The sequence below is a fragment of the Camelus dromedarius genome, chromosome 7 (assembly GCF_036321535.1).
Source record: "Camelus dromedarius isolate mCamDro1 chromosome 7, mCamDro1.pat, whole genome shotgun sequence".
Taxonomy (NCBI): Eukaryota; Metazoa; Chordata; class Mammalia; order Artiodactyla; family Camelidae; genus Camelus; species Camelus dromedarius.
The window spans coordinates 31,400,521-31,424,632 of NC_087442.1; the positions used below are offsets into that span (position 1 = coordinate 31,400,521).

Below are 24,112 nucleotides of genomic sequence, written 5' to 3' on the forward strand. Positions count from 1 at the left end.
ATCTTCTTGTGACCATGAAGACAAAAGCTGTACAAGGGCTGAGCAGGTCTTTTAATGTCATCCTCAAGCAGCTGTACCAGCCAAAGCTGGATTTCCTGGATACAGAGTTCATGTTTCATGAGAAAAATAAATCTATATTCCTAAACAGAGCAGCTGATAAACTCCACAGTGAGTTTACATAGTATTTCAGTGGCAATATCTAAAATCCACATGACTAAAGCAATCGCTATAATTAACTTATAAAGTTATATACCATTAAGTCACATGGAAAGTTTAGTTCCCTGATAATATTTGAGAAATTCTCACATCTCATTTATAATTTCCAATATCATTTTATTAAACAGACTTCTTACTTCCAGTTCCCTAGTAAAAGCATCAGGGGTATTTAGTGGGCTTAGAAGCATGACAAGAACACAATAATGAACCAGTGTATCTTGTTCAAAAAAAAAAAAAAAAAAAAACAGACTAAATAAGGGGTAAAAGGCTTACTGTCAGCAAAATATTTATATGTATATGAAATTCATAAACCAGAAGATAGAATCAAGAAAGAAAATCTAGGTAAAGATAAAAGGAGAAAACATTCATTATTATTGTTAATAATAAAGTTATCTACCCAGGAAAAGGAATCAGTTGAAGTGTTATTCATAAACAGACTGCTTCACTAGAACAAAGACAAGGTTGATGTATTAGCTATGTGAGATCAGGGAGGGTAACACAGCCTGAACCAGGTCTTCTTATGATACTCACGTCCTCTTACAAGTCTCTTTCTACAAAATACAGAGAAGCTGATAAATACCATAGCTTCACACTTGTCTCATCAGGTTCAGCAAAAGTGATACCTTGGACTTATTCTGACAAGGAAGGAAAAATTTGCCTAATTCAATTCAATTTGGCAAAGATTTATTTAGGATCTACTATGGGCCAAGCATTCTGTTAGAAATAAAACGTAATCTCTGACCTCCAAGGGTTTAGGGTCTGAGACTAGCTAGAGAAGTAGTCAAATAACTTTAATAAAATATGGTATAATCTATCTTTGGACTAGTACATGTAGAATAATAAAATAAAAGTATGATGCAGGTTCTGGAAGTAAACACGGGTGAGGGATTATTTCTCTCTGAAGAGTCAGAGAAGGCTCAAGGGAGTAGGGTCTTCAAGTCCAGGTAAAAGTTCGGCAACGAGATAAGAGGGGGTGCGGCTGACCTTCTAAACAGATGGAAAAATAGGAACAAAGGCAAATAGGTGTCAAAGTTCTTAGAGTTCACGATGCCCTGCAGAGTGCCTGGTATATGAGAAGCAAGACACAAACATTTGTGAATGATTGGATAAACTAATAAATAGCACTTCAGTAAGGGTTAAGTCACAGTCACAAAGCAACAGGTCTATGATGACATATGTCCTTTTATGCCATACTGAGAGGTTGAAAGATTGCAATTTTCACATTAGGGCAGAGAAATATGGCCCAATCAGTCTAGAAGGTTTATAGCTGGAGACTGTAGAATAGAATTAGGACAAGTTCAGAAGTGTGGGGAGAAATAAATAATTCCAGTTTGAGAGAAGTTGATCTGGGTTGAGATGCCTCCAGCAGACAACTGGAAAAAAAAACCACATCTGGTGCCTAAGAGAAAGGAGGAACTTGATAGGGTTATTGACTAGCACTGATCTAGGGACTCCACACACTTATGCAAAACATACTGTGTACCAGACGCTGGAAATGTGAAGATAAATAAAACAGTCCCAGCCTTCAATCAACTTAGAGTAATTGTGATCCAGTGTAATAACAGGTAAGAACAGAAGTATATATAAGACACAGAACTAATAAATAGATGGGGGTAATTAATTCTACATTGTGTGTGTGTGGCAGGTGAGGGTTTCAAGGGAGGCTCATAGAGTACCTGACAATTATTTAAAAGCTTCACAGAAGTTTTCTGGATGGAAAGGCAGAGAAGGGCATATTGACAAAAGAGAAAGAAGGTCACCTGCATGGAGACATGAAGCAATTCTGGAGGAACCATAAGTGGTTTGACCACAATATGTAAAAAGTGGCTGGAGGACAATATCAGCATGCAGGGCCACTGCACCAAACCACTATCTTTGAAGATAAGGAGTTTTCTTTTCTTAGGGTGTCTAATATCTAAAGGAAGGCCAATTGGGCAAAGTGGTTATATACTGAGAACTTTAGAAAACAAATTTATTTTTAAATCAAAGGTAAGATCTAATGACTTTATATGAGGACTAATGACATAAAAATAAAATTCTCACAATATTGTTGGAAATGCTTCTGGAAAGAATGAACAGAGAGAGAGATCTCAAGAAACTGGCTCAGGGACCTTTTTAATTAGCTCAGATTTAAAGACATTTATAACAAACAAACAAACAAAGCAAAAGGACTGAAATTAAAAGACTTGAACCTGGAAGGAAACAAATATCACTAGTTCAGCTGTTTCATGGTGTAGGTTGGAAAACTGAGTCCCAGAAAAGAAAAATGACACAATACTAATAAGAATTCAGACTCAACACTTCTTTATTTTTTAAACAGGGAACCACTTTCCCATTGCAGAAGGGTTACCAGGTTCCTACATACTACTCTGTAAACCAGCTGCATTAGAATGTCCTGAAGAGTTGAAAATATTTCGATTTTGTAAGATCCCATACCCCCAATTTTAACTCAATGTTCTTGGGTGGACCCAAGACTCTCCAGTTTTAAAAGATTTTCAAGTAATTTCTTAGATTTAAAAACTCTTAGCCTAAATGAACTCTAAGACTCTGTAGGAGAGTGGTGATGGTTATTAAGGGAAATAAAGTCTCCCATAATAAAGGAAAAACTTTAAACGATGCCCACATTTTTGAAAAACTAGAACTCTAATCATATTTTAACCACTCATGAATATGCTTTAAATGTCTATTACAAGCTTGGTTCTATGTGAAGAATGTGGAATAGAGAATGATTTTCTCCTTTGTGTTTTTTTGTTTGTTTTTGCAAAGATATTTTCCTGAAGAATGTACTATAGTCTTTCTGTGAGACAACAGATTTTCCTCATGTCAGCACATCAAGATATTCAATGTGTTCCTTGGTTTGTCCCTTGAGAACGTGCAGTAGCACTAGCAGAAGATATCAAGGTGGCAGCTTTTACAGCAATGCAAGTGTTAGCATTAGAAGTGTAAGAATTTATATATTGTGCAAAGAAATGGTCTATTTTGTGTTATCAAAATGCTCAACAACTAGGTCCTACAGGGTCTATGTCTATAACGATGAAACTATAAAAATCTTCATGAAAAAACAAATCCTTTGTTCTTAAATAACCACCAAATAATTTTAGACAGGCAGGATGTGATTTGAGACCTTCAACTGTGAACTGAATCTAAACGGAGGCTTTCTAATTTGAGTGACAAAAATACCAAGCTCAGAACACCTGGACCAAATCAGTTAACAATCAATGGTCATTAAAAAGAAAGCAGCTACTCATTACTGAATTTCTATGACGTCTCTTCATACCCAAGACACTGCCTTCCCCCATGCCCTTCAAAAACATGCCAGGCAACTTTTACTCTGAAAGAGTACTCCAAGTTATCTACTGATGTCACTGAATATCTACAAGTAAGAAGGAGGGAAATATTAACAGTAATATTGAGTGCCCCTCTCAATTCTTCAAATAAAATTTCAGCAAGGAAAGTAGGGGGAACTTATTTGTTTGCTCTGAATATTCTCCATTGATGCTGGATTGCAAGATCTATTAGAATGGACCCTTAAAATTCACAGATGTTGAGGATTGGTCTGATTATTTTCAAATTACCCTGAAGTTCCAAGACATTACACTTGTGGAATTTGTCAAGCCATGAAACTAAATCAAGCATGCTGGGGGCTGATCTAGTCTTTAGATTGCTGACCTCTTACACACATTTACTAACTCCTCCACACCTGTGGATTCGTCTATCACAAATATATAGCTTTGCTGTTCTCTACCTGTTCTCACTGATGTAGAAAAACCTGTGATGTGAAAAAAAAAAAAGTTTTGTTATAAAAAACTGACATTAATCAACAGGTAAATTTATTGAAGTTGGAAAGTTAAGTTGTATTATACTTTGCACTTGACAATGGTAACTTGACTCAGAATAAGAACAGTCTTTGTAAGAAAGACCATACAGACTTCTCCATATTTTTGAACAGGAAATTTCTTGAATTTGAGGGTTTGTGAAGATCTCAGGTTGCAAACTTTGTGAATGTCAAGAGTTTACTATAATTAGTTCTCATGAGTGGTTTCATCCTCATCTAATCAGAGAACATAATTTTCATCTTAAAAAAATCTACCATATATAGCAATTTATTAACATTTATTAAGTGCCTCTGGGAAAAGTAACTTAGTGCCCAAACATAATTTAACTTAAAAATCATCTTACAATGAGCTAATATGATTTTCATATCAAGGAAGGATGACATAAATATTTTTGAAAGAACAATTCATTACACTTTTGTTTGATCATTTCAAATGCCCTGCTTCCAAATTCCAAATTAAAATAATCATAATCAGCACAACCTAAGATCTGCTTAGAAAAATTGGCCACTTAATACAACCATCCCAAGCAATTCTAGTTTGAATTTCTTAATGAGTTTTCTGGGAAATCTGGCAAAAGGATTTAAGGAAGAGTGAAACCATTCTGACGGTGACTTTGGAAGAGCCACCTATAAAAGTCATCAGTAACAGCAGATTCCTAGCACTAAATGAAATGTTTCAGGGGTTCCAGGTTCTCTTAAGTAGCTGAGATATTCAAGAGTAAAGCTGCTTTCATACGAAAATTACAACTTAAAAAAGGCATACAAGAAACTATTCTTGGGGCAAGATAAGAACTAAAACACTGGATACTGGATTTCATGAAGTCACACAGTTTTACTATTTTGTTAGCAAAATTATATGCTGGAATATCTCTTAGGTTCAAGATAGAATTCAATAATTACAGGCATTTAAAGTTACTGTTTTCTTAATACAGGACTGAAGGGATAGAGATTAAGTAAAATGGATAAGGTGACATGATGAGAGAAAAGAATAAATGATAAAGGAACAAAAAATAACTACAGTGGAAAAGGTGAAGTAGCAGAAAATGTTCAAGAAAACCAAGCAGAAACGTAAAATGCAGGATGACATATGAAGAGAATCCACAGAGGAAACACAATGAATCTTAAATGTAAGTGAATTTCAACATAATTTCACTTTTTGTCTTTAATCATGTACTGACACAGTTCTTCACTTTGTCATTCAATTTAGCTTGTACAACACCTCCAAACACCTTAAGGTAAAATTCACAGCCTAAGTCTTAAATCCTAAGGAGAGCTCCCTTAACAATATTAATGTTCTATTTCTTTCTTCCTCTTACTTCAGTTAAGGTAGAGAAGTCAAGGGAAGATATACTTAAAATCCTAATGGATTACAGAAAGAGGCAAGTGCTTGGGTAGCGAAGAAAAGAGAAAATCTGACCTTCTACCAAGCAGTTTTCTCCCAGATTTAATTTATGGGAACTCAGTATTATATATGAAATGTGTATTAACTTACATGATGGGAGACACAGCAATCAGAGAAGCAAAAGTGCATTTATTAATTCTCTATTTTCTGTTTATCACCTTAGTATTGCAGATCTTAATTGTTACTGGCAAATGATCAACAAAGAGGGGGATTAGAAATGATCAATGCAGTAGTTCAAGACTGCATGTATGGAAATGCTTATCCTCATGGTCACTGTTTGATGTGGCTGTCAAGCTCCATGTTCTAAAAGCTCTCCTTTTCCTTGACCCTTTGCAATACAGCAAATGCTAATTTGATTCTTCCTTTCCCCTCTTTACTTTCTTCTGCTTCTTTTTCTTCTTGCTTTAAAACCTGTGGATGTTAGTGAGCTCCTCTTTGTAGATTATCTTTTTCAGAAATCCCTTCCACTTCCATGGATTCATCTATCACTTCTGGATGATTTCACAAATATTTGTCTCTAGCTCTGACCTCTCTGTCAAACTCTAATTTTCTAAAAGCTTGTTATTTTCATTTACTTTCTTGCCATCACCCTAAACTCAACATTTCTAAAGCTCAGTTCATGATATGCCAGCCTAAGAAATTTTCTAAAGATTATCTTTTTCCAGATCTCTCATAACTCCCCCTCCCCCAAAGCATCCTCCACATGTACCACTGTTGACTAGATCATTATAAAACATTGCTTTGATCATATCACTTCCTTATCAAAAACCTTTAACAACCTCTGCTACCTAAACCATAAAGTACAGACTTGTTAACTTGACATTTCAGGCTCCATACAATTGGTGATGTATATTTCCAGCTCTCCAATTCATTCATTATTCTTTTAGTGTGACATCTCTATGCTGGTCAAAACAAATTACTTACTCTCTTATCTAACCAGACCTCACAATTTCCTGTCTCTCCGTCTTTTGAAAATTTCTCCATCAAAAATTGTCCTTTACTTTCTCTACCAAATTCCCCTTCTTTACGTCTAACATAGATGCCACCTCTCCACAAAGCCTTCCCTGACAACTTGAGCCTGGGTTAATAATTTTCTTTTTAAAATGCTTATAGCTTCAACATCACTAATTATCAGGGAAATGCAAATCAAAACCACAATGAGATATCTTAACTTGTTAGAATGGCTATCATCAAAACGAGATGAAATAACAAGTTCTGGCAAGGATGTGGAGAAAAGGTAACCCTCACACACTGCCAGTGGGGATGTAAATTGGTGCAGCCACTATGGAAAACAGTATGGAGTGTTCTCAAAAAAAATTAAAAATAGAACTACCATATGATCCAGTAATTCCATCACTGGGTATTTATCCAAAAAAAAATGAAAATATGAAATCAAAAGGATATATGCACCTGAATGTTCATAGCTGCATTACTTACAATCGCCAAGCTATGGAAACAACCTAAGTGTCCATCACCAGATGCATGCATAAAGAAGATGTAACGTATATATATTTGTAGATTATCTTTTTCAGAAATCTCCTCCACTTCCATGGAAGTTCTCATACACACACATACACACACATATACATACACACACGTATATACCCACACACATATATACACCACTATATATATATATATATATATGTATCTCAGCCATAAAAGGAATGAAATCTGCCATCTGTGACAACATGGATGGACTTGGAGGGTATTATGCTTAGTGAAATAAGTCAGAGAAAGACAAGTACTGTATGTTTTCACTTACATGTGGAATCTAAAAAACAAATAAATAGAACAGAAACAGACTCACAGATACAGAGAACAAACTAGTGGTTACCAGAGTGGGGAGGGGTGGAATGAGGGGCAAAACATGAAGGGGAAATAAGATTTACAAACTACCAGTTATAAAATAAGTAAGCCACGAGGATGTAATACACAGCACAGAGCATATAGTCAATATTTTATAATAACTTTGTATGGTGTGTAATCTGTAAAAATACCAAATTACTATGTTGCACACCTGAAACCATTATGATACTGGAAGTCAACTATACTTCAATAAAATAAAAGACTTACAGCATTTCTGCCTTTCTGATTCCTACAGCACATCCACTGTGGCCTGACATTTGTGTGCAGGTCTTACTACCTTCCTCAACCAAATCCTTAAGTCCTTGAGGATATTTACACATTGTAGTTCTCAGTTTTCCCTGAATGAACAAAGGTTTTTTTTTCCCCCTCCAACCTCCTCCCACTCTCCACTCAGCACAATCTCCTCCTCATTCGTTATTTCATCAGGTATTTATTGAGCTCTGTTATTCACTAGGCATTGTGTCAGGCCCTGGAGATGAGCAGGACCCTCATGATCCCTGCTGTCACAGAGCTCACAGTCTAGTAGGGAAGACACAACAACATATAAGTTTAGGTGTGGCCTGTGTGACATATACATGAGGTGGGGGGCCGACAGCAGGGGGTCAGACTCTAGTAGTACCTAGAACACTCCCTTTGCTCTCTTATAAACTAGGCACACTTCACAGCATAGTGAATAGTGAATCGTAACAATTATTACCAAATAAAAGAAACTTTATTATAGAATATGTATCATAAACTTGGTTTAAATACAAATTTCCTGGAGCTGATTGTCATAGAACTTTTCAATTAATTCATTATAAGTGCAAGGATTTACGCTAGTTACTTTATACAATATTATTTTTGGTCTTCACAGCAATCTCACAAGATGGGTATCCTTATACCCATTTTAGTGATAAGGAACAGGTTTTAAGAGATCAAATTACCCTGCTCAGACTCCTAGCAATGGAGGGCAAAGGTGGCTTCAGATCTTTCCAACATACTTGCACCATGGTTTTCATACATATGTGATCTGATTCCAAAGCATTATTTTTGGCTATGGTATGTTAATAAAGTGCTTTATAACTGAAAATAAATAAATAAAAAAACATAATCCTTAACTCATAAGCTAATATCTGACAAGATATTCCTGAAAAATTAAGATGCCTATCACTTAGTTAAAAAAAAAGTGGAATAAATTTTTAACCACAGAATATTATATTTTGTTCATCAAGTAGCCTGATGTCTTTATTTTAAAGATGTTGAGTGACATCCTTAAACTTGTATAACTAGTTTGTGGCAGAGTCAGACTAAGACCCCTAGGTTTAATTCACTTTTGCTTTTTACTATTCCATTCTTGAACTATTTAACACAGAATTATTATTTTTAAATTAAATTACTTATTGGAAAAGAGAACCTTATATAAGATATTAACCTACAACGAAGGAAGGGATTACAATGCTATATACTAATATTCATCTAAGATAGCAAAGCAATAGCATTTACCTTAAATTTACGTCTCTGCTCTGCACAGCTCTTGAAGAACCACAAGTCTGTCTCATGGCTGTAAATGTAACAAGAACAATAATGCGACCAATTTTCATACCTAAACTAAATTAAGTAGATTTGTCATAGGCTAGAAAATTGATAATGTAGTTCACAATTTTTTAAAAAAATTTTAAGTTACAGATTATGGAAGTGTGCATGTATGTATACGTAAATGTGTGTGTGTGCACAGATGTGTATGAATTTACTCTTTTTAATAATCTGGAAATCAGTTTCATGAAATTTAAAGCATTACATATTCTCTTTGTTTGGCTAACTTTTCTCATTACAGAACACTATGGGTACATCAAGCATAGGAAGTGCTAAAAGTAAATACAGATAAATAAAACAAATTAAAATGAGAGGCTGTCCTCAGCTGTTATTAGGTAATGTTTTTCAGGGATACATAGTAAATATGTAAAGAAGAAACATCTGGTAATGCTTAGATTAATATCAGCCCCCATTTGCATCACAATCTCTATATTATTCATCAATATGTCCTTAATCAATGTACCTACTGATTGGACCTATTCAATTGGTGTTTCATGTAATGAACAGAATATGTAAACATGTTTCAAATACATATATTCAGATATCTATACACGAAGTGAAATCACTATTACAATCAGTGCTCAAGCTTGTCAGATGTGATTTTTTTCTTTCCATTTTGCATTAGATATGCTAATATCTATTCTATCTGCAGCACAAAATCCTAATGAAAAAATGTAAATGAAAAACTAATAGTAGATAAATACGAGTCTACTAGAAATAATCTCTCTACCATGTCACACTTCAAATCTGGCCACCACTTTCAAACATTTAAAAGAAATTCAGTTGAATGTAACAAAGCAACCGAGTATTGTTCTTGTGACTTGAGCCATTAAAACAGATTTTTTAAAATCTGTACTTTCTTTCAAATGTTATAAAATAGTTCCCCATCGAAACTGTACTTTAAAGTGAAAACCTCATATCTCTTTTCGTCTTCTAAAAATAGGTTATGCCTGATAAAGTACAAGCCACCATGATCTATTATTAACACCAAGTACCTTGCCTTGCAAGTACAGATTCTGAAACATTTTCAATTATCTTTTTTAATTCTAAAAGATAATCTACACCAACTCTATTTTGAAAGGTTGGTTAAACTCATAGGTAAGTATAAAGAACTAGGCTGTGAGAGAATCATACAAGTTTTAAAGTGTTACTTTCATATCAAATGGTTACAATTTTAAATGAAAATATTCTACCTTTTCTTTAACATAAGTGGCAAATAGCGCAACTCATGTTAAACAGTATTTGCAGATGCAAAGATAAGCATTACCCAATATCCCCCTTTGACAACATGTGTAAGCCAGTATAAAATGTTATTAGGTTTTTTATTAGATTTTTAATACAATCCCAGCATGTTTCCTGTTGCTAACCTTATCAAGGACTATGAAACACTAAAACTGTAGACTCACATTATATTCATTTTGGTATATATTTTGGTGAACAAGTAAGTCTTCATTCATTATTTCTAACTTATTCACAAAAACCAACTTGTCATTCCTAGGACATTTTGGCATGAACTCCCATTAAAATTACAAAATAATAATAAAATGCTACAGTTTCACAGTCTGTATACTGGATGTATATTCATAAGCATATGAATCACAAAACATTAAATATAAGTGACACAATGGTTGTTTGCAGTAATGGTTAGCAACTGAAATTGTTAAAAGGTATTTCTAATGCTTCTACTTATCCTTTGGTGATAAAACAACAAAATCAAGTTCTACTCAAAATTTTATTTATATAACATTTGGCACAGGAGCCATATTTTCTTATTTTAGAGTCATTAATATGTCCACATTATATGTGTGTGTTTTCCAGGAAGAATTATGTTATATTTTAGTTAAACCAAGTATCACATTTTGCCTTACAAACAACAACAAAAAAAGAAAGCAGAAAAACTAAAGCCCAGCCATTCTTTGCAGAGCCACCCTGGTAACCAGCAATAAAGAAACTTCTACTGGACTTAGCTTTGGAGAGGAAGAAACCATGTCATCTGTTTTATCAAGAGACATGATAAAAACAGAATTAGGACAATGTACAGTGTTTTTTCAGATATTTGAAACAATAAACTCTTACCTCTGGCTTATGCTGCCAGCATCTAAACCTCCTTTGCCATACCAACAAGAAAGCAAGATTCCCAGTCTGAAGCCATAGTGATAATATACATTTCATTTGCTATCTTCTGTGACTTCTATGTAAATTTTTCTCTGTCATGTAAATGTGTGGAGAGGCTCTCATGGAATCAGATAACTCAACAGAAATGCTCCAATCACTGTTATTACTCGAGAAGGGATATGACAGTGAGGAAAGTTTGTCACTACAGAATTACTGACTAGTTAAGCAAAAGAATGTGAAATTTATTTTAAGAGGGAAAAAAAAAATTAAAATGAATCTTAAACTTAGGCTGATTCAATGTAGCTTTCACTTGAAATCATGGTAAACACCTGTACCTCTTAACCCCTGTCCCCAAGACTCCCTTCTCCACATCCACCTCTCACAAATGGGTTTGTTCCCCAGAATACATTCTCATCTCAAATTGTCCTAGGGACCATATATTTAATCTGGTTTCTAGGTAATAAGTAGCTTCTGGATTGTGTAGAGCAGTAGCCAATAATTCTCTGTTACACAAACTGTCAGTAGGGCCATCATGTGAGACTTAGTTACTAACATCTGAGAGTACACCTGGAAATGAAAACAGCTAGGCCATAAAAAATTTTTTTCAAGATTGTTTTGCTAAAATAAAGCAATAAGAAAGATGTTTACTTTTTTTTAAAATTAAGCTTACTTATTAGACATGTATATAAAACATGATTCCAAAAGGACTGCTTATCTTTCAACAGAACTGATAAACATTTTGAATGTTTTATGCAACTCCAGATTCTACCTTTCAAACATGTTAAAAGTACACTCTAAAAATGTTTCTTCTCATTAATGTCCTATATGTTTTGGTTAAGGCTATATAAAACAACGGCTATAGTAACACAAAAAATTACTTTGAAAGACATACATACTATCGGTTTCACAGGACAAACACAGTGAGTAAGGACAACAAACTCCAGAATGTGTTTTTATAACTGTAGCAACAGCAGTAACTCCTTGGCAAACTCAAACAGTTTTTTTTTTGCACCCTGGGAGGTTTTCTGCATTTGTCACTTGGATACAACTGCAAAAGAGTTGTCTCAGACTGCTTTGTTTCCTTCTCTACCATTTACTATCGTTTTGCTTTAAAGGAAGAAACTTCACATTTTAACCTGTTTATGAATAAAATTCCACTAAAACCCCACAAGGGAGTTTTACACAAAACTCTTTAGGCCTATGTATACCAAATGTTGTTCCTGCATAACTTTTCCAATAAGTGACCTTGTACACTTTTGCAATCTATGCTTACAGAATATTATTTTTCCCTCTTTCGAGAAGATAAATGAGTTTTCTTTTTGAATTAAAATCACTTACATACGCAAATGTAAAAATTTTCTGTACGAATACAACTGAGTCTGCACATCTGTTACCATTATGAACATTTTTTATAGTAAGACCTCTGGATAGGAGTGCTTTACTAACCTGCAGTGGCCTCTGTTTATCACTGCTCTTAGGAGATTTCAATCCACTTGTTTGCTGCTGTAAGAGAAGTTGTCTTGCTGCTTGGAGCGCCTGGAAGTGAAAAGGGAAAAATATTTTGTTGGAAGGTAAACTATTTTCAGTTATTCCTTGGTTAACAGTAATAGGCTTCAATGTCTGAGAATCCTCCCCCTGCCTCATTTCTACAGAGAATCATTAAATATTCTTTTTCTTCTATGTGAAAAAAATTTCACATAACACATACATACAACTTTACTTAAAATAACAGAGATGCATTTAATCCTGCAGAAAATAAAGTTAATTTGTTTAAAGTGCTTAAATAGACAAAAATCATAAACTGCATCAATAACCTCATTTCCACAAGGAACTTGTCTTTTGAGTGTTCAACTAAAATGCCCACTCCCTTTTAAATTATCACTCAATTTGCATTTTCATATTACAATTTTGAAGCAAAAGCAGTAGACTTCAAGTGTTACCGGAAGCTGTAATTAAATTTGACAAATCAACATCAGATTATCTTGAAAGTGAATTAATAAGGATTTTCACTAAAGATTAAAAATACTTTTTTTGTACTTACAATTCAAGGGGAAACCTCTCCTTTGACAAAATAAAGTGCAGTTTTAATGCCAAATAAAATTGAGTGGTTTTCATTTGCATTCTTAGCAAAATCAGAGAACAAAGAAATTACCACTCAACCAATCAGGTTTGTTTCGATGTGTGACAGAATACCAATCAAAACAGAAGATGTTTTCATTTATTTTTATGTTTTCTTTCCCACTCAGGAAAATAAAACTTAACATAAAAAAATCAATGTAAGCATTTCATTTACTGGAGGAGGGACAGTTTGGTGAATGAACTATATAAACATCATATAAAAACTGTGCCATAAAAATATATATAGAGATCTTTTAAAGGCACCAGTGTAAAGTAATTTAAAAAAACTTTTTAAGAGCCTCTACAAACTCATTGTTTCTCTCAACAACTGAGTTCAATGAACACTAATGATGAAATTTTTTGACCCATAAAACTAAAAGAAATCATTGCCCTACTTTGTTATTCACTGTTTTAGAATACAAGGTAAATTTTTCATGATGGGAAAAATATCTTAGATCAATATTCCTCTATAATAATTAAGATTCTAAGCTGATAAAAAGTACAATTTTGATTGGAATCAATGATCTGGTTTTTAAGAGAGTTTCTAGTATCCATGACAACAGTTGCTTTGACAAGATGTGCATATGGCATTACACTGCCAGCTGGTGTGAACAATGTTTGAACTACTGCATTGAGATGCTGAGCAAACAGAAAAAGTTGCCACGTCTTAACCCTCAGGGAAGGCAGTCATCCCCTGATCAATTATGAAAAGACAGAGAGAGGGCTGCTACAGTCTGGCTCCAAGCAAGTTTTCTGAGAAGGCAGGCAGACATAGAAACCAAAGTAAACAAACTGAATGCCCCCGCACATCTCCTAACAACATTGATTCGTCTTCCCATAGCAGGAGCTGGCAGAGTTTGTCAAGCACACTTTTTACATTTGGAGACACACTTATTCACAACAATCTTCCTTTTGCTTTTTGAATGTTTCAAGTAATTGCAAGTCCGCCTAAATGTTTCTAAGGATGGCACATTCCAGTGAACTCCAGGAATTTTATTATAAAGTTCAGTGTGAAAATAAAGACTGGAGAAAAAAACTCCATAGACAGTTTATTATCCCAAAACTCAGTTGAAAACATTTCACTTGATATCCTAAATAATACAGCTTTCTTTTTTTAAATTGTGACTTACAACATAACTACATATGATATTTTTTAAATGTAAATTACTATAGTGTGACTTAGGCTGTGTCTATGTGAAAATTTCAGATTAAAAAAAATCAACTATTTTTTCCTTTGATGCTAAAATCTACACATAGTTTGCCTAATTTTTTCATATAATATTTTCCTTTGAATTTATTAGTTTGTTTTGTATGTATAAAGCTTTATTCAGTTTACATGCAATTCTGTAGTCATGTATTATTCTTAAAGGCTTCTAATGAACATAGTTCAGAATCCTGGAATTGTGAATAATTAGGATTAAAATTGATGTTAGAAACTATCCAACGTGACCCCTTCATTTTAGCAAACGACAAAAATAGGGCCTAGAGTAATCAAGTGCTGTTGAAGGTCTCCTGGCTTCCAGGCCAGAGTGCATTCCAGGGCACCATGCTGTCCCTGGGCTACCAAAGGAGCCATCAGATGACAATGAGTCCAACTCTGGTAAAGGAGAACAACGAGTAAGGTGAGGGAGAACTCTGGCACCACAGTGAATTATGTTTCACCTGTAAAGAGAGCGTATCCTTTTATCAGAACCTGAAAACCACAATATCATCTTTTTATGTTTTGAACTTGTGTTTGAACAGAACTATCACAGAATATACATTGTTTTTATGGCTGAGTGTTCCCACCATCCTTGACTTAGATTTCATTACATCTTCTATCAGTACCTGAATGGAGGTCTAAACTCTTGTAAAATTCTGATCATTTGACCAGTTATTACTAATAAGCTGAAGAATTCTAGAGCTGGACAAAACCTCAGAAGTTGTTCAGCCTAGCTTTCACGTTTTGTAGACGGGTAACTGAAGAACCAATACTACAATAACTTGATTAAAGTCACAAAGCAGAAGCAGAGTCTGGTCAAAAGCTAAGACTCTAGTCTCTCACGCCTAGGACCCTATCTACGTCACCCCACTGCACTGTATTCATTCAACTCAACATGAACGAGTAATGCAGAGCAATATTAATACTCAGTGGCTATAGGAAGATATTAGACAATTAGATGTATTAGAACTGCGGCTCATGAAAATATCACTAGAATAAAGGTGTACTGTTTTTAAAAGAGTAATAATAATAATGGAATACCACAAGATAGCTGGCTAAAACACGATTCTACTTTTAAAGTACCTTAGTTTCCACATTCATTTATAGTTATCTTTGAAATAGTAAGGAATTATCTTTCAATACAAACTCTTACGAAAAAGAACTACTTGCCTGTATCTACTTTCCTTTAGTAGCAGTAGAGATTGCTGTAGTAAACATAAGAGATGGAAGAACAAAAACAATTCCAAGAGATCAGGAATGATTTAAAACTTATAAGCAGAAATCTTTGGCAGTTTGCATTCTAACTGCAGGCATCACATGACATTTTTATTTCCAGTATTCTGGATAACATTTTAGGATTGAATTTCAACAAACAACTGCTCAGAGACATTTAGTTCATCTTTGCAATTTATTATTGTAGCTACTCAACAGATGAAAGATTATGAGATAAAATACTGCCATCAATATAAGATGTTAGGTGTCAAATACATAAAATATTAACTTAAAAATCACTTGCCCACTTCAATTGGTAAATAGAAAAGATAAATTCCAGGGTTATTCATAAAGTTCTGTGAGTCATTTAGGTTATTTATATAATCCCCCTCTGGAAAAAAAAATTAATTTAGAGCAAAAGACAAAAGATGTTTACAAAATTTCCTTTAATAATGACTGAGTCTGATGCAAATGAATAACAAAAAAGAGATTTCTAAGACGGCCAAATCATATCTAGTTTCCAAAAACACATTTGTTTTGAATTAAGGGTGTACTTTGCTTAATGAAGTTATCTAATGTTACTAGAGCTAAAGAAAATTAAGATAGGACACTTTAAAAATTGGAATTAGATTAAATTAAAATATTTTGAAAAGGGATAAAAATCTCTATAATAAAGGTATATTTTTTGTTAGGCTGCAGAGGTGTGGGAATGTTCATGTTTTCCAGAATTCAATGTATTTTGCTATAAATTTTTTTACTGCAAATATCATTCCTAATAGTTACTATGTAATTTCAGACAAAAATTTTGTGAAGCAAAGTCCTAGCATATCACCCTTCTTAAGTCAGGAATAACTTTACGTTAGTTATGAACCTCACAGACAAAGAGTCATTTCAGTGAGTGGGTCATTATGAGACTTAAGAGTGAAAAACCTTTGCATCCTGCCAGATCAATACCTTTTTTTTTCTTGAAGAACACTGGAAAGTTTCACCAGAAGTGAAGTTGTTCAAGATTAGATTCGAAACACCCAGTGAATCCAAAAATGTTGAGTACTCTAAGGTTTATAAATAACTTTTTTTCAAAGTAAACATATGTATATTTTGGGGAAAAATAGACATCATTCATATCTCTCCCCATAAAAACAGGAATGCTTAACCTATCAGCCTGTTGCATTTGAGACATTAAAATGAAAAATGACATCTACGCCCATTAATATCTTCAATGTATAAACAGCACAGCGTGACACATTCTTGAGAGCTGAAGGCTACAAAATCTCTCTGAAACATAAATAACAAAGCACTCAGAAGCATATTTGATGTTGATATTCATCTCTGAGAAAAACACTGCTGCCCAGGCTTCTTATGAAAATAGATGCAGCCCAAATGGATCTCCTGTAATTGGTTTCAGATAGCGAGGTCAGAAGAAATACGATACAAGAAACGATTATGTGGAACAGGCGAAACCAGAATGTTTACACAGGCACTCCCTAGTTATACTGACAAGGGGTGTACACTTTGCAGATAACCAGAACCAGAAAAAAAAAAAAAATTGGCCAGCAGGATATCCAGAATTTTGTTCCTCATACTCACATTTTTAACCTTGTACACATGACGTCTTTTAACATGTTACTTTGAGTATCTAGCTTAAGTTTTCAAACAGAATTTCATTTTTAAATCACTTTCACAAGTATAGTTGATAATAAGTATATTCAGATCCTTCCACAAAGGATATGAATTCCTAGTCTGTTTCCTCGAATTAAGTTCCCACTAAAGAGAATATACTGATAAATGTAATCTGAAGTCTCATAATGCTATTTAATAGGAGAAAATTAATCATCTAATTGTCATAACCTATTTTCAAACAGCAATCTATCAGAGTGAAATTATGCATCTGTAGCAATTGACCTTTCATTTTATCATGTCTGATACATAATTAGACTGTTTGTTGGGAAAAAAACTAATTACTAGAAAATATTTTTAAAAATATATATTTTTTTGATTTACAGTATATTTTTACATAAAGCTAAAGAATAAATGTGTGGATACATTATGTTTATATTGTGGACCACTACAGGGGCCAAAGTGAGAAGCCAAGGTCATTTATTTTATGGTATTATAATAAGAGTGAGTAATTAATTGTAAAGCACCTCATTTACCAATCAAATGTCAGGCTATATTGGCGTAGCATTCATGATGTAGATTCAAAGTAGAGAAAATCAAGGTATAGACTATGTTATGGAATGGATCTGCAAGTCTTCCTTAGAAGTTGTAACAACGTCCTAAGGTTCAGTCCAAACCCAATATTCAGTATTTTCCAGTAGGGCTCCAAGGTCCCAGGTGAGCTGAGACACCCTTGCATAAAATAAGCTTGTGAGTTAATGGTAACTCATGGCTAAGACACACTCAGTTTAATGGAATGAACACATTACCTTCCTCTAGGCTGGCATTCCACAGGCTGCAGTCAACAATACCAAGCAGTGTGGTATTCACAGCTCTATTTCTTTCAGGATTCTGCTGCTAATAATAATGAATCACTAATGAAGCACATGAAGAACACTACATAATCTACAGCAATACTAAATATACTTCTTGTTCACATATTGAGGAATACTGTCCAACTTAAAAATTCCCAACTGTGAAAGGTAAAGATGAGTTGGAATTAACTGATTAAAATCAATAGTTTCACAACATCTCTTCTTCATGGTACACGTTCCAGGAACTACAATAGTTTATGTGTATTCTCTTGGTTATTTCTCTTTCTGCTATAAAATGTTTTGTTATTTTTCCCAAACATACTTTGGATTTACTTTGTGTCTCTCACATACATTAACAGTTTTTTTCTCACTGTGAGACCAATATCATCTGCTTGGATATGCATTAAAGACTCATTACTGCTGTATTTTTATAATTTCAACTGGCATATTAGAGATTAACTGAAGATATATGCTACTAAATTATAGTGTAACATCTGAAAGTAAACTATTATTCAAAACCTGTATTCCAGATTTCCTTTGAAATCTAAAAGTAAGATTGCAAAAGAGGTAGCATTTAGAAAATATTTGTAAGAATAAAATACATTAAAAATTACTCATCATTAAAACATTTTTTTGCAAGTATGTCTCACGTACCAAGCAAAGGACTAATAATTATTGCTGCCTGAAGAGGTGGGGGGGTGGATAATGTGACATTATTTTTTTTAACCATCAAAGAGCTTACTATCTAATAAGAAACATCTAGTGTAATGTCAAAAGGCCATAAAATGTTTTTTTAAACACATTTCAGGAGTTCATAAGTAGAAGATATTATTTTCAGTTGGGGAGATCAGATAAACTTTTATGGTGATATAATATTTGGGCTGAAACGACATGAAAAATAGTTCATCTTTTGGACATGACAGAAAGTGACTACGTCAAATAGAAGCAAAGACAATGTGGGTTCAAACATAGTAAACAGAAAATAACTTATCTTGGAACAGAGCATGAGCTTAATTTAGGGATATTAGCTCCTGGGAAGGTTGGTTGGAGCTAATTAATAAATATAACTAAATAATAAATAGCAAAGAACTTGATAATTATTTAGCAGATAAGGGCAAATGTTGCTGAATCTGAAAGTGATGGGATACTCCTGGCCCAGGACAATTTTCAGGTCATGTTGTGAAGAACAGATGGGAAATAATGAAGAGAGTGAAGAAAGATACAAGGTAGAAAGTCCAGTTAAAAGGTATGTGCAACTGTCCAAACAAGAGATAATAAGAATCACTTCAGTTGCAAACAAGGACTGAGAGGAACTGTCAAAGTAGAAAGGGCAGGACCTAGTAACTGGGTGTAGGGTAAAGGCTAGGAATGGGTAAATGACGACTTCAGAAGTTTAAGTCAAGGGTCATGGGAGAAGAGATATGCCACTACTGGAAAGGGAGAAATGAGAATTTGAGACATGGGTTTTGGAAAGAAGACGCTGCTGCTTACCTGCTGGCAGGATAACCAAGAGGAGGTTTCCTTAGTAGTTACTAACAATGCTGAGCTCTAACGTGAGAGTGATCAGGCTGACAACAGACTACCCAAAGAGGTAGAAGGTCGTTAAGACAAAGGGAGAGAATTAGATTGCTGGTAAAGAGAATGAGGAGAGGAAGAGTCAGGTCCCAAACTTGGGGAACATCTACATTTTGTTTAGAAAAGAAGATGACATAATGAGAAAGGAAGGCAATGAATGGTAAGGAGATCATAGTAATAGAACTCAAGAAGACTTCTGGAAAATGCTGAATATAGAATTACCATATGATCCAATAATTCTACAACTTGGTCTATACCTGGGAGATGAAAACATATGTCCACACAAACAGTTGTATATAACAGTTTTACTCATAAGAACCAAAAGGTGGAAATAACTCAAATGTCTATCAGCTGATGAATGAATAAACAAAATGTGGTCTATCCATATAATGGAATGGGTTCAACCATAAAAGGTTTCTACAACATGGATAAGCATTGAAAACATTATGCTAAATGAAGGAAGTCAAAAGTTGTAGGATTCGTCTATATTAAATGCCCGAATCGGCAAATTCATAGAGACAAAAAGTAAATTAGTGGTAGCCAGGGGCTGGAAGGAGAGGAGAATGGGAACTGACTGCTAATGATTATGGGGTTCTTTTTAGGACGATGAAAATATTCTGGAGTTAGATAGTGGAGATGGTTGCATAACTGTAAAAATACTAAAAACCACTGAATTGTACATTTTAAAGGGATACATTTTATAGTATGTAAATTATATCTCATTAAAGCTGTTAAATATTTAAATTAAAAAAACTGCGATACCAACTATATCTCAAGGGAATGGAAAAAAATAAAAGAGGAAGGAATAAAGAAAAAAGAATTGTGAAGGGAGAAGGTGAATGATGTTCTCAAACACCAAAACTTCAAAGAGGCTAAAGATGAATGAAAGTTCTTGTTGATCTGATAGTTTGCATGTGACTTATCATATATCAGTTCCCCAAAAGTATTAAAGCAGAAGTTAGACTGCAGGGAGTTATTGGGGACCAAATAGGGGGAAACTATGGCCATGAGTGCAAACAATTCTTTTGATAAGTTTTGTGAAGACCAAAATGAAAGAGAACTATAGTTTGGGAGGTTTTGTTTGTTTGCTGTTTCTTTTAAATAAAGATAACTTGATAATGAGCTAATGTGGAGAAACATAAGTTGTAACGGAAATAAGAGAACTGAGGAGGTCACTAGAGGAGAAGGACGGAGGCTAAATCAAGGAGCAGGAGCAGGTGACAGTCTCCTGGGGAGAAGAAACACATCATCCTCTGAGACAGGCTGAAGAAAAGGGAGGAGAGCTAATCTCTTTGCAGAGGTACAAAGAGGAATGAGTTCACACTGGATGGTCCCAATCAACTCAGAAAATGAGGAAGTGTTATCTTCTGAGAATGAAAGACTGGAACTGCCGGAGAAACAAAAGGGAGGAAGCTTTCCTATCATTGTTCTGAGAAATCTGGCTGATGGAGTAAAGCTGGATATTTAAAACACTGTTAGAGTATGTGTTTCCACATACATTGATGACATGTAGATACATGGATGTCTTCTGGCATGTTGCTTCCAGAACTGAAAATAAGAACAGCCTTCTTTTCCACTGCTCTAATTTGGTATCATCACTACACAGTCTTTTCCAACTTTGAACCTGGCCAAAGGCCCTTGTGCCTCCAATTATTTTAAGTATAAGAGAACGAATCATTTACAATATATGGTTATTATGCATTCCAAGAGTTATCTTTAGTTTTTAAAAGACAGCAAAATTAAAAAAAAATCTGTGACGCTGCTACTATTGGCATAACCGATGATTCAAAAGCTTCCATTTGCAACTAGGAGAGAAAGTATAATGTAATGGCATTGACCAGATTTCAGAAGATATCTTTCTGCCTTTTATTAGTTAATAAATTTGGACTACTTAACTTCACACTGAGTCTTAATTTTCTTGTCTTACTAAATGCAGTTAGTATTTACCTTTGCCTACAGGTGACTTCTGAATTGGAGAAGAAAATGTATTCAAAAGTATTTTAAAAGCTAATGTATAAAGCAGCATTATTTCAAGTAAAGATTTTTTAAAATTATATAATTTCTCCAGAGGATATCAGTTCTCCCATGTGTAAGTCCTGGTCAGTTGGGACTGACTCCTGATTTTTAGCTTTATAGTGGCTTTGCTAACCAGATGTGTGCATTTTAACTAGTGGACCTGGCATACGATAATTCCCGAACCTTTATCTCGATATTTATTTAATTCTCTGCAAGCTATTCAAGTAGAAAAATGGCCCACTGGATAGGAAGAATATCTTAACAGCTTCATGTTCTATGACATTTTGCAAAGTCTTCTTCTTTGAGACTGAGTGAAAGGGTTTCTAACTTTATGAATGGACTGGTGAGCTGCACCCCTCTCCTCCTCCAGGTCCACAGAACCATATCTGCATGAAGACATGCATACACAGACAGCCTGTGATATGGATCACTTGCCCTCGAGGATCTTTTAGTACAGTAGGATGGATAAAACTATATTCAACATAACCACAGTGCAACACAGAAACGTGCGGCATGCCGTTAAAAGGAAATACACAAAGTGGCTATGGGGGCTCAGCAAAAACAGAAAAAGGAAGAAAAGGAGAATAAATGTTAATTAAGGGCTCATATATTCCAGCTACAATTCCAAATCCTAGCACTTGCTATCTCACTTCCTCCTCCAAACACTCTCCTTGACCACAGATGTGTAAACTGAAGCTCATTCCCATTAGCTGGGTTGTATGTCCACGCATCCTCTCTCACGCAACCTGGAAACTGCATAGGAGACGTGAACAACTCTCCGGCCGACTTTGAAGCTCACGCAAGGGGTAGCCATGAAGAGCATATCATTGAAGGGACTTTAACACGGTAAAAGACATAAGTAAAAAACTGCTTGGGGCATAAGAGAACAAAATAAATTCTGAGTCACCAGCAGCGTTGCCAGTTATGCCAACTAGAACATAAAGAATTCCAAGCTCCCATTCAAATCCTTTTTCTTTTTCTTTATTTTTCACGAGAAGAATTAGCCATATAAGCTTATATATATAAAAGAGAATTTACTATCCTTAAAAGACTATGTCTTTGAAATTATTAAGCACTTGCTTCAAGATGTTGGTTACAGACAAGAAACCAATCTTAGAGCTCAAAACGTTTTAATAATCTCTTCTATCACCTCCAAAGACAAAACAAGCCTGAAACAATACGTACTGTGTTCTCATGGATGTAGAAGTAAGATTGCCAGATAAAATAGAGGATGCCTGGTTACATTTGAATTTATTTGTATTTTTACGTGCTGAATCTGGCAACCCTAGCTTTGAAAGTAAGTATTTCAGAAAATGTTGCCAAGATACCAGGATTTTTTACACCAAGTTTTTCACTGAAAGGTAAATACTATTCATCTCATTGGTGGAAATGTTTTTAAATCCTTTTAAGTAATGAAGTCATCTTAACTATATTTTACAGGTTAGTTAGGGGAGTGAGTGGAGGGCTTGGGCTTCCTTCCTGTGAGAAAGAACGCTCACGTAACCAGGAATGTATCGCAAAAGAATGAGGTGGACCACCCAAAGGACAAGTTACTTGCACACGTCTTCTAAACAGCTGGACCAAGCAAAGCAGAGGAGAGTTTCTTTTAGAGTTCATAGTTTAGCTTCCTGCAATAAAGACACGGATGATAAAAATGCAAAACTCTGGTTTGTCTATTTACCCTGCCCTCAGCAAGGATGGGGTTCAGGAGCCAGGAACCCTGAGGCAAAGATTATGACCCTGCTTGGTACCAAGGGGAGGAAATGCTACAGCAGATCTGAAGGAAAGTGCCCTGAGGCAGAGAGTCTGTGTACACTAACCCAGAAGCTGACCAGGCCAGTCCCAGAGGAGGAAAGAGATGGCGAGAGCAAAACCATTTGAGAAGAGAGAGGCCTTGATAGTTCAGGTGCAGACTCAGTGGGTCAGATCCTCTAAAAGAAAGCTCCTACAGCTAAAATTAGAGTGTTCTTACAAACAAAACCACAGAGTTGCCAAAGAGGCCTCAGAAATTCCAAGTTCTAATCCCAACACCATTCCAAGCTTCTTTATGACCTCATCCCTTGTATCAGTGATGAACTCAGCAGATTCCTTCTTCCCAGTTTCCCAGTTACTAGTCTTGGAGGGCAATCTAAAGAGTAAAACACAGATCTCATCAGAAAGAGGAAATGCTAATTATTGACAACCAGCTGCTGACGAAGCACTGAGATTACTCAAAAAGTAATGACTGCATGAATGGAAGAAGGAATAGATTTATATTAAGAAAATAGTTAGAATTGTGTGTTTTTAGGCTATGTTACTCACAGTGTAAGTTACGAAGCACATATATGCCTGTGTAATACATTATGGAACCACCTCACAAAGATAGATTCCAGAAGTCTTGAGCAAATTCACCTGAGAGAGGAACCCGCTTTGTGAAGGTACTTCCATTTTGTGTCCCACCGTTACCAAGTCTATGTGAGATTCTCCTCAGCCATAGCACGAGTCATTAACACGGTAACGTGCACACACGT

General features: G+C 34.9%; 1 protein-coding gene across 3 annotated transcripts in view; it reads right to left on the reverse strand.

Annotated features, from left to right (window-relative positions):
• Positions 1-24,112, reverse strand: part of FOXP2 (forkhead box P2) — a 500,104-nt gene that overhangs the window by 136,178 nt on the left and 339,814 nt on the right. For all 3 annotated transcript variants that reach the window (XM_064487425.1, XM_064487424.1, XM_064487426.1), the window contains one exon: positions 12,456-12,545. In XM_064487425.1, the coding sequence (XP_064343495.1) occupies positions 12,456-12,545 (90 nt within the window). The remainder of the gene's footprint in view (positions 1-12,455; positions 12,546-24,112) is intronic.